This window comes from Chanodichthys erythropterus, chromosome 16 (assembly GCF_024489055.1).
Source record: "Chanodichthys erythropterus isolate Z2021 chromosome 16, ASM2448905v1, whole genome shotgun sequence".
NCBI classification, from domain to species: domain Eukaryota; kingdom Metazoa; phylum Chordata; class Actinopteri; order Cypriniformes; family Xenocyprididae; genus Chanodichthys; species Chanodichthys erythropterus.
The window spans coordinates 17,537,844-17,549,881 of record NC_090236.1 but is presented as its reverse complement, the minus strand read 5'-3'; the positions used below and the strand labels follow the sequence as shown (position 1 = coordinate 17,549,881).

The following is a 12,038-nucleotide window of genomic DNA, read 5'->3' as shown; positions in this document are numbered from 1 at the left end:
CGGTGTTATGACGCAGAACCCGGAAGCACTGCACTGTGTTTACTACGTGAACAGCATAGGAGACTGACGTGGAAGAGAAGACATTGTTGAATAAAGTTGTTATTTTTGTTTGTTTTTGGCACACAATTATTCTAATCACTTCATAACATTAAGGTTGTACCACTGTAGTCACGTGGATTGTTTTAGTGATGTCTTTACTTCTTTTCTGGGCCTTGAAAATGGCAATAACGTTGCAGTCTACTGGAGGTCAGAAAGCTCTCAGATTTCATCAAAAATATCTTCATTTGTGTTCCGAAGATGAGCAAAGGTTTTATGGATATGGAACGACACAAGGGTGAGAAATTAATGGCAGAATTTTCATTTTCGGGTGAACTAACTCTTTAATACAGACACATTAAAAGAGCATTTTAGAACAGCACAAAATTATTTAAGATAGCCAATGCAACTCTTGAATAATTATACCTCTAATTGCTCTGATATTATGGGCCTAATACACTGAATAGTTGCATCACTTTTGTACACATGTAACATCTGCATCATGTTAAGTAATCACCCACAATCCAGTTTAACCAGGCACTATTTGTGCACCATACATATTTCAGTAAAGTCATTGTCATTCTTTTCAGCATTAATATGCCTCCTTTCTATGTAAATTTACTTTATAGATTGCACCTAATAATATTACTGTCTGTTGTTTTGTAATGTTATGTAAATTTTCTATTGATCATAGCAACAATGATTTATCAAATGATGATAAAATGATGGAGAAGGGCAGTATAACTCCATACATCCAGAAACAATGTTGTCAAGCTCACTTTCAGTATTTTAAACGGCTCATTCTGCTCTCTGGAGCACAGTGGTGGAGGAATGCTGTACAGTGTCAATAAAGAATCAAAGTAATCTGCTGTATCCTCTACAATCGAGTGAGATGGAGACACTACCAGTCAAAACTTTGGAATAATTATGTTGTTTTTTATTGTTTGTTTACCAAGTGTGCCTTTATTTGATCAAAATTAAAGTAAAACCAGTAATATTGTGAAATATTATCATAATTTAAAAGAACTGCTTTCTGTTTTAATATTAATTAATCATTTAATTTTAAAATGTAAATTATTTGGTGCTCTATTATTAATAATTACTTTTGGTGCTCAGTTATTAGTCATGGATCTTAATATCAATGTTGAAAAGTTTATGGAAACTGATTCTTTTATAAATAGAACGTTCAAAAGAACATAATTTATTTGAAATTAAATCTTTTGTAACATTTTTAATGTCTTTACTGTCACTTTTGATACATTTTTAAGTATTTCTTACCCCTTACTTTCTTTTGAATGGTAGTGTAGCAGTATCCGCACAAAAGAATTAAGCAGCAAACCCTGTTTTCAGCATTGGCAATAATAAGAAATGCTTCTTTTTGACCATTCTACTAATAAATTGGGTGCTAAAACAGTGTAGACTGCAAATTCGTTCTTAGTGAAATCCTCCATGTTTAATTTATTTAACAAATCTAGTCAGTGTATGAGGTCATAGCAGTGGGAACACACTCGGGCGTAACCTTGTCTTTTCTTCCAAGAGCACTTGTTAACAGTGTTGTCTCCTGCGTCAAACTGTCTATCTCCGGTTGAGGATGAGGTTATCCCCTTTGTGCAGCAATCATTCTTGCTTCTAAATCAGGCTTTAAATGTCAGGGACTAATCACAGTGTACTCAGCTGAAAGTGCTTTTCGCCAAACTCAATTACTCAGCTTGTTGTGATGATTTTGCTCTGAGAACGCTTGCTTTCAGGTTTGAAAAGTTATTGTTGGCATGACAGTTTGATGCCTCAGCACTATGGCTTTAGGGAATCAAAGCTGAAAGAGGAGGATGCCTGGTTTACTCCTTTTGTATTTTTTGGCTGGGTTGTGAACCAGTCAAATTGAAAATTTCCTCACTGAATAGCATGAGATTCAATGGCAGAGTTTCCATTCCAGCAGAATGGAGTACAATTCCATGCACAAAGTATGATTTACCAGTGAACTTAAAGTTCACTTAAAAATAATAATTATTTTTATTTACTCATGTCATTCTAAACTCATGACTCTTGCTAAAGAAGATTTTTTAAGAATTTGACCAGTTTTTGTTCATGCTATGAACCTCAATGGGACCCAACACTTTCAAGCTTCTAGCTGTGTTTTACTTAATATCCAGAAGAAATGTACTGAGAAATTGTACTTAAAGTGCCTCTATTATGCTTTTTCATATATCACCTTTTATATAGGGTGTAATATAGCTGTTTGTGAAAGTAAAAGGTCTGCAAAGCTTCAAAGATCAAAGTACACAATACATTTTGTTATTGTCTCCCAAAAGAAAGAACCAATTCTGAACTGCCTGAAATGAGTCGTCAGAACACTTTACAATAAGGTCTCATTTATAACATATTAACCAACATCAACTAACAATGAGCAATATATTTGCTACAGTATTTATTAATCTTTATGTTAGTTAATAAAAATAGTCATTCATTGTTAGTTCATGATAGTTCACAGTGCATTAACTAATGTTAACAAATGAAACCTTACTGTTTGTGCTTAATACAATTAAGAGAAAACTGTTATTCATTTTTATGGTAACACTTTAAAAGTTGAAATCATAATCGCACCCTCTCAATATTCAAAGTGCAAATAAGACCAACTTTTTCTTTGATACAGAGCTAAGAGATGGTTAGCTACACTGCCCAGCCTAAAATAGCGTTCATATTGAGAGAATATTTGCATTCATCAGGGAGCCGCTTTAAAAATGTGGGGTATTGAGATCGTGTTTGAATGCGCGCGCGTGTTTACTTTCACTTTCAGCGATCGCGCGTAACTCTTTAAATATGGAGCTGCGGCGACCGTTATCCAACTGAATTAAATGTATTTTATTTAAATACAACGCAAAACGACAGTGGAGGCGTAATGTAAACGTCGCGGTGGCATATTCTTTCCTAATCATCCTAACACTCGGTCATGGCAACATCACGAGACTACTTTTCGCCTCGACGAGAAATCTCGTCACGCTTTAGTGCACCGATACCAAGCTCATGTTCAAGCAAATACCCCCGATACCAAAGGCCGATACCTCACGTGACATTTTCTGTGCACAGAGACACCGACAGCAGCAGCAGAAGGTGTGGAAATACTTCAAACACACACATTGCGAACTGCATGCTTTCAATCACAATTTGTTATCGATTAGTGAAGGCGGGATAGGTGGAATCACGCTGAATGACACAGACCAGAAGTGCTCTCTCTCTCTCTTTGTTGCACGCGATCCCAGTTCTCTCAGACAGCGTGCGATGAGTTCTCCTTGCGCCTGAATGGTATGTAAACATTTGTGTGAAAACAGGATATGTATCAGCATCCATGGATTCGGTCTTAAAGAGACCATAGCCTATATTGGTCATTAATGTTAATAAAACAACAAAATATGTTAAATAAATGTATACATAGTAAATAAACCTATTGTATCTGAAAATCAAGTTTATTTAATTTGTATCTCTATATTTGTTGTATTGTTTGTAATTTGTACATTTATTTTTATATAACAACAATTATTGGTAATTATGCCCTTTGAAGGTTGTTCTTTAAGTTTTTGTTAAAGAGTTCATTTCTTTAAGGTTTTTTTGACGAGCACATAAAAATTATTACTTTTTCCATTAGAGTAATAATAAAGAAGCTGTCCTACATTCATTAGTCTCACTGTCCTTGGAAAACATCAAAAAAAAAAAAAAAAAGCGAGCGAGTAAGAGAGAAATTAATAAATGTATAGGCATTGGTATCTGTGAGTACTAGTAACTCGTACTCAATCCTTAAAAAATGGTATCTGTGCATCCCTACTTAAAATGTGTCAGTTTTGTGAACTCAAAAGAAAAAGTTAATTTGATTGAACTAATTTGTTTAAGTGTACCCTACTCAAACCAATTTTACTTGAAGTACTATTACTTAAATACTTTAATCTGTTCAAACAGTATCTATGCACAAATATGTAGTAGCTTTACAGAGGTGTTAAGCTCCAGTATGTATATTATGCTCAGAATACCCTTGACATCTCTACTCAACTGTTGGAAACAGTCCAGATAGCAATTACAGTGGAGAAAATGATCTCACCCTCAAACAAGCACATTGTCGTGATAATTTGTTATTGATATAAGTGGAATATTTTTGAAAAATGAAGACTTTTAAATGCTGCTGCAGAAATATGCAACTGTATCTTGTTGTTTCCACAAAATAAGATTATTTTACCATTCTTATGTATTTCTGTTTTTTTTTTCCCAGTATTCACTTTACATTCCTGATGGATTTGGTTGTTTTACATGTCTTTGGATTATTAAACATTATTACTCAGCTTTCTGGAATACTCAATTCTCATTGGTCAATTACAGCACTCTGTGATCAAATGCATAAGGACTAATTGACAAAGGACTGTTAAATTATTGATAATATAATATGTGCACTTTACTACACTTTCCTGAATAAGGAGCAGAGTGTTACTGACAACAAGGTTCTGTGTTGTATGTGTGTAAGAGAGAGAAAGAGAGAGTGGAAATGTGCTTTCCGCAGATAATAAAACTAATTTTGAGAAAAAAATGGAAACTGTTTATTTGCTTTGGCCTATGTCTTTGTTTTTGTTTTGTTTTTCTGGATCTGTTGCTGTTGTAGACTGTACATCTCTTTGAAATAACTGATATTATTTGGCAAAGTGTAATGGAACTGTAATGCGGTCCAGATCTGCTTCACAACCACACAGTTATCGAAACGTGTCAGAGAAGCAGAATCAGGCATTCTAGTGTGCTTTTTTATCATTTTGTGTGATCTCCTACATCGTTCTAGATCCACATCTCCCATTGCACTCTCATTGTTCTTGCGTAATCAGATAAATAAACGGACATGAAGTATTGATTTGGTGAGAAATTATTTATTTATTTGGTAAGTAAGCATGTAATAAGCAGGGTTTCCCAAACAGGAGTTTGTGATTAAACTGCAGGACACTTGTAAATTGATGAAAAGCTAATAATTAATTCTATCCAATGTAAAACTGAAATGTAATAACTAGGGCTGCGTGATAATCGCAATATAGCTTAGCGCCGATTGTCAAATCAAAGGCTGTGATTTAAATAAATAACTGTAGAATCTGATCGTCTGCATGTTTCAAAACACGATTCACATGAAATGCAGTCAATCTCTGCATGATCAGCGAGTTAAAAGTGCATTTGGGAATGCAACTTTATTTACATATTTACATAATTTCCAACATACAGAATTTGGGCAGTATTCCACCAAAATAAGAGCTCAAGGTTTTAAAATGTTCAAAGCCTGAGGGTTTGAATGTTTGAAAGTGCAGAATTAGTATTGTAACTTGTAGACATGGAGGGGGGAGGGGAGGTGTCCGGGTTTATTTTGCAATAATGACCAGCTCACCTGACTGATACTATGCGGTTCTGAGTGTTTTTAGCATGTTGCTATGATGTCGCTTGAGAGTTCTGTCTAGTTACTTCCTGGTACAAAAGTCAAAAGATTCCCACACTCCCAAGTCTCTTTGATATTCTAGTCTCTCACGTTCCTCCTGCAGTGTCTGAAAATTTTCACCCATTTCATCATTTGCCAGGTGAAAATGTCTGATCCCATAACTGACTATCAAAGGACTGTGTCCCTTGTTTGTGAGTGCGGTCCCAACATCATGATCTAAAAAATTTTTCACGTGCTAATAATCCCACTCATTCTTCCGCTTCCTCATTATCATAGCTCTTTTCCTCATTATCGTAGCTCTAGTTATCTCTAGCTCACTTCCTCGACTGCTCCCGGAGGTAGACTGAGCAGTCAGTCAGAGTCAATCCATCAGTCCACGTTCAGCCATGTGAGAAGCCCCCTTATGTACAGTCTTCACCCTCCCATTTCCCTCTTACTTGCAGAGGTTAATTCCCTCAGCACTCAGGACGCCTCCTCCGCTGTCCTCCACACTCAGCTGCAATGTATTATGGAGATGAAGGCCACTCATTATTGCTGTCCTTACTGTCTGTTGGAGCAAAAGACATCGTCTTGCAGCATGTAATTATGCTGAGTATAAAGTAAAAACAATTTAAGATACAAGTGTGCCGATGTCAAAATGAAGAAAAAAGACCAATTTAAAGGATGAAATGGTTGAAATTGAATAAAGCTGTATCGAGTACTTTAATAATCGAACATTAGTACTTCTTAGAGAAAAAAACATTGCAGTTTTGTTAAAGAGACAATTTTATGCCCTTTTATAAAGTCTTGATTTTGTATGTGGTGTCTACTAAAATAAGTTTTCATGTTTGAATGATCAAAAAACATTATTTTTCACATATTTCACATTGTTGCAGCACCTCTCTTTCAAGTCTCTGTATAATTCCGGTCTCTATCAAGCCCCTTTTTCCGAAAAGCGCAATGTTTTCTCTGGAAGAAAACTCAAGATACAATCGAGGTATTTCAGGGAGTTCAGAAACAATGCTTACTGATTTAGAGAATAACTCTATTTGGAGTTTCTTTCTGCTTTGTAAAGGCTATAAAGATAACCATAATGATAACTAAATTAGCAACCACACATTTTAAATGCTTGAGCTCTTTAAATAAGGATGGATTCTAATTGGCTGTTAATGTTTTTATCGTTTATCAGCTGGGAAAAAAATTATTCAGAAAGAGACTCAAATTATATTGTTCCTCTGTGCCAGTGTGCCGTTATTGTAATAGTTGTAATGTGGCCTCTGTTATTCCTTTATAATTAGAACGATTTTTAGAACTACATTTTTATCATTTTTATTATTGTTATTGTCCTTGCAAGGTGCAAATGGGCCTTAAGCTGAAATAAAATATTAGATGAAAAACCTAAAAGTTAGACCTAAAGTTAGAAATGTTGCCTTGTCGCGTAACTGAAATAAATGTTTTAAGTTGAGGCATGAAAACTACTAACTGGAAATAAATAAAAACTAAAACTGAACTAAAAATGAAATAAAAATAAATGAAACCTAAATAATATTTAATAAAATATAATTAAACTGACCCATTTTTATAATTACTTAAAAACTGATAACTGAAAATTAAATTAAAAGCTAATTAAAGATCAATAAGCCTCTTAAAATAGATAATTTGACCTTTTATGACAAGGCAAGTTTATAAAATGTCATGTGGTGCAACTTCCCAAAAACGCAATGATATTTATGAATAAATTATTCATGATGTTTCATTCTTTTTACCTTTAAAAAAAAAATAAGAAACATAAAAGATGTGTACACTCACATGTGTTCAAGTGTAAGTAAAATGTTAATTTTCTAAGGTAATTCAATTGAATTTTTTGTTAAAAATGGTAAAAAATAACTTTTTTGTTGTGAATAAAAACATACCAAGAGTACATTTCTAAGAAGTTCTAAGAACTAAATTTGTAAACATTCTCCTTGATTTATTTAGGACACTCTTATTTGTCAGTTACCCCATGATAGGCGTCATGTTAGAATAGGAGGACAATATTTTCCAACACAAATTGTAATCAGTTCATCACACAAAGCTATTTTATGGCTTCAGATGACTTAGATTATATTGCACGGTGTATATGGACCACTTTTATGGTGCTGTGTTTATCTCCAGTTGCATTGTTGCATTTAAAAAAAAAAAAAAAAAACTTTTCCCATTTACTTTTATTATATGGAAAGAATGACAAGTGCATTCTTCAACATTTCTGTTTTTCTGTTCCACGGAAAAATTAAGCTCATATTTTTTAGAACAACATGAGGGTGAGAGAATTTTGACTTTTGGGTGAATTATTCCTTTAAAAGTGTGTATCCAACCACAGCTGTGATCAAGGACATTGAACACGCATATGCTCCCAGGCATAAACAACATGCACAAATGTTCTGTATCCATCTTTCCCCAAAGCTGTATGTCTCACACAAACCCCATTTCCAGGTTCCTGTGGGCGGCAGCATCCACGAGTCAGGTTATGTGCACTCTGGTGGTCAGTGTGGATACGTACATCCACCTAATTTCTAGGTCACTGTTGAGTCGGGCCTGGGGCTGTAGCTCTATTTTGGTTGATAATGAAGGTCTGCAGTGAAACACGCAGTCATGTTCACCTACAGTGCAGGCAAAGGCCTGTAAGAATGGGCCCTCTCACAAGCCCCTGTAACATAATTGGAAAAGTTATGATCAGTCTCTTTTTAGAGGTTAAACTTTTCTTTTCAGTAGAATATTCAGTCTGCATTAGCATATAAATGCACGTCTGGTGATGCATGTTTAATGGTGGGTGATTTAAATGTATAATATTCATACACAAAGTGATGATGTAGCTGTAAATGTGCAAACACTGACTGAAGCAGTTGAGTTTGTATGTGCACTGTCTGCATCTTTCTTTCTTTATTTCTTTCTTTCTTTCTTTTTTTTACCTTTTTGTACTGTCTTTCATTCTTTTGATTTTCTGTTCAATTATTTGCTTGCAAGTGCTCGTTCTTCAATTTGCTTGATCATTCTTTCTTTGTGCTTTCATAAATTTTTGTTTGTTCTTTCTTTCTTTCTTTTTTCTTTCACTCTAGTTTTCTTTATTTTCTTCTTTCATTCTTTTTCGTTTGTTCATTCTTTTTTTCACTTTCATTCATTTGTTCAAGTGCACATGCACATTTTTCTTTCCTTATGTTTTTTCGTTTCTTTTTTGTTTGCTCTTTCTCTCCATACTTGTTCTGACTCGTTCATATTCGATTTTCATACAATTCATTCATTCCATTCATTTATTTATTCACTTGCACCATTCCTTCTTTCCACCCACTCGGCGATTCTTTTTTTCATTCTTTGCTCTTTCAATCAATTCATTTTTTCATTTGCTTTTTTTCTTTCACTCTTTTTTTCTATATTTGTTTTTTTCATTCATTTTCGCTTGCTCGGTCTTTTTTTGCATTCATTCATTTGTTTTCTTGCAAGTTCTTTGTTCCATTTGTCTAATCAGTCTTTTTCTTTAATGTCTTTGTTCTTTCTTGTTCAGTGTTTTTGTGCTTTCTTTTACTTGCTTTCATTCTTTAATTGTTGTTGTTGTTGTTGTTGTTGTTGTTGTTGTTTTTCACTTTCTTGTTTGCTCACAATTTCATTCATTGTTTTGAGCTGATTTTTTATTTTTTATTTTTTTTTTCTCAGTATTTGTGTGGTTGGTAATAATATTTGCTGTCCAGACTTATGCTTACAACCTCTCTGTAAACAGCTGCTTTTCCTCCGTCGGGCCGAACGGTTCTAAAAATGCCAAGGAACGGTTCCAGAGATATTTTCATTTAAGCTTGTTATGGCACAGCATGATTACAAACTGTTCTCGACCTAGAATTCTCATCACGGTTGGCTAACCGTGCTGGTACAATGCGTGTAGTGACGTCTCCACTCAGGATTGGTTAGTTGTATGTTGCCTGGCTACCAGTTTCTCTGTAGCTGGCTAAGCATGCTATTTGAATGACGTAAACACAAATTAATAATAAAATTAAAAGAAATATCTGATCATTCTCCATAATGCGTTCTCTATTTACATCTCATATAGTCTGTAAACTCTTGCATTACCAAGGCATTTGTATTACATTCCAAAGAGTGACCGTTATCATCAGCCCGACAGTGGAAAATGAATCCATATCCATACCAGCCAGGTCAGATCAGCACAGAAGGGAATGGTTAAGCAAAAGAGCGGTTTGATGGTGAAAAAGCAGCAATTGTGATATGTTCAGAAAATAGATTTGTACTAGACAACATTGCTTAATACTTACAGTGTTTACATAATGTATCAAGTTCTTTTATTTAAGAAGAGCAAATGAAATTCAGTTGTTCATGACATGAAACAGACTCATCAGAGTTTTCGCTTCATGTCTTTTCAGAAACCCAAGCAGAAGGACTGGCACCCTCCTGATGGCTTCATTCTGGGGCTCTGGACTCTAATCCTGCTGGTGTTCTTCAAGACCTATGGCATCAAACACCTCAAACATATCTTCTGATCCCACAGAGGTCAAAGAACCTCCAGCGTCTGTGTCTTCTCTTTCATAAGAGAGTCCACCATAACTTTTTTTTATGATTGATTTGGTCAGGAATAGGTTATTTATTTTTTTGATGCAAGTTTGTTTTCTTTGGGTTTTACTGTGTATCATTTTTTGAAAGTGACATGCACTGACTTGAGTTGAAACATTCTTTGTTGTTTCTAGCTCTGTAGTGAAATCCATTTGAATTTCAACCAGGGACTTTCTTTTGAACTAAACGCACAAAGACAGCTTGCAGGGAGAGGCATACTTCTTGTTTGTTGGTTTGTTCCTTCGTTTTTTGGTACTTTTAATAATTTCCAGTTATAGTTTCATTGAGTATGAAAGCTTGTTTCTGCCACGGATGTTTGTTTTTTTTTTTTTTTCATAATTGTGACTTTTTTTTTTTCGCAGTTTTGACTTTTTCTCACAATTGCAAGATATAAACTCACAATTCTGACTTTTTACTGGCTATATTTGTTTCTATCTCACAATTCTGACTTCTTTTTCTTCTATATACTCACAATTGCGAGTTATACAGTCCAATTCTGAGGGGAAAAAAATAATTCTTTATATCTCGCAATTCTGACTTTATAACTCCTTTACACTCCTCTCAGATTTCCACATTTTTTTCTCCTCGGGATGAGATTGTTTTTTAGCTTTTTACAGATATTCTGAATGTGTGTATGCGATTGCTGATCTATTGTTTCAGTTGCACTTTATAATTTCCATTCTTATTTTTTAATGGTTGTATGAAGTGGGAAAAGACACTTATGTTCAGGGTAGCACTGAGAAGAGTTGTGAAAACCAACTGTGAACATATGTGAAAACCACTTATACATATATAATGTATGGATCTTATTTCACCACATAGTTGAGAAAGCAAGTAATTATTTTGCATAAAGAAAATGAAGCTTATTTTAGTATAATGTTTGTTTGTTTGATTGTTTTTTTGGTCTTTTTGTTTACCATAATGAAAATAAATGTCTCATTGTCATTTAAATAAAAGTTGTTGTTTTTTTTTTAATTAGCATAAATAAAATAAAATACATTAAATTCTAACGTGTAATTGAAATTGTCTTTAATTTAAATACAGTTATTTCGCATATCATTATCTGCTGACTATCTATCAAGAAGTGGGTAGAAAATGTAAACTATCTCATTGGTCCTAAAATAGGCTTCATTTTTAAGCAAAATATAATATTTTTTTGGTGACCTAGACATTTTCATTATTCACCCAGCAATAAATGTTAAGAATTAATGGACAACAAACACATTTCCATGTACAGCAACCAAACCACTCCATTTGCCTTTGGCTGTGTCCTGTATCTGTCCATTAGCATCTCCACTCCACTTGAACTGCGTTAAGAACATGCTCTAAAAGGGGTCGACCGAATTCACCCCCAGCTACACAGTAAGTGTGAATGAGAGATTGACAAATTGGATGACTCTAAATCTTTTTTTTTTCTCTCTGTCTAATGCATCATTAAATGTTGATAGGTCAGACATCACAAATTGTTTAGGAGAGCCCACATAAAAATATTCACTGGCTCTCACATCATGCGAGTAAATGGATTATGAGAATTTCTACAGTGCCATTTTACCTTTTTTCCATTTATGTTCTCTAAAGCATTTTGCTGTGTGCTTTTTTTTATTATTATTATTATTATAAAACTGGCTAAAGGTGACGTTTTGAATAAAGCCTATAGAGAGAAGTTTTTGAAAGCTTTTCTGTTCCTTTTAAAACTTGAAGGAATGTAGTAGCTGAAAAGAAATGGAAAAAATAGTGCTTAACAGGAGCAGCATCTTTTTTTCTGCGAGAAATGAAAGAGAACAAAGAACTCACATTTTACAATGGAGAAGCATTATGAAAATGAATCCTTGTTACAGAATGTTGAGTTATAAGGAAGCTGTGAATTATTTAGCTGTAGTTATGTTGTCCTAAAAATCTACTTAATACATATATTTATTAGGCTATGAAATACAGTTAAAATGTAAATATATAGGATGTCAGCTCTCTCTTAACTATTCATTATTAA

At 34.1% G+C, this 12,038-nt stretch overlaps 1 protein-coding gene across 1 annotated transcript in view; it reads left to right on the top strand.

Moving 5' to 3' along the window:
* pigk (phosphatidylinositol glycan anchor biosynthesis, class K) overlaps positions 1-11,828 on the top strand; it is a 46,859-nt gene extending 35,031 nt beyond the window's left edge. Inside the window, exon 11 of the mRNA XM_067363058.1 lies at positions 9,865-11,828. Coding sequence (XP_067219159.1) covers positions 9,865-9,981 — 117 coding nt within the window. The 3' untranslated portion in view covers positions 9,982-11,828. The remainder of the gene's footprint in view (positions 1-9,864) is intronic.
* Positions 11,829-12,038: the final 210 nt, after the last annotated feature.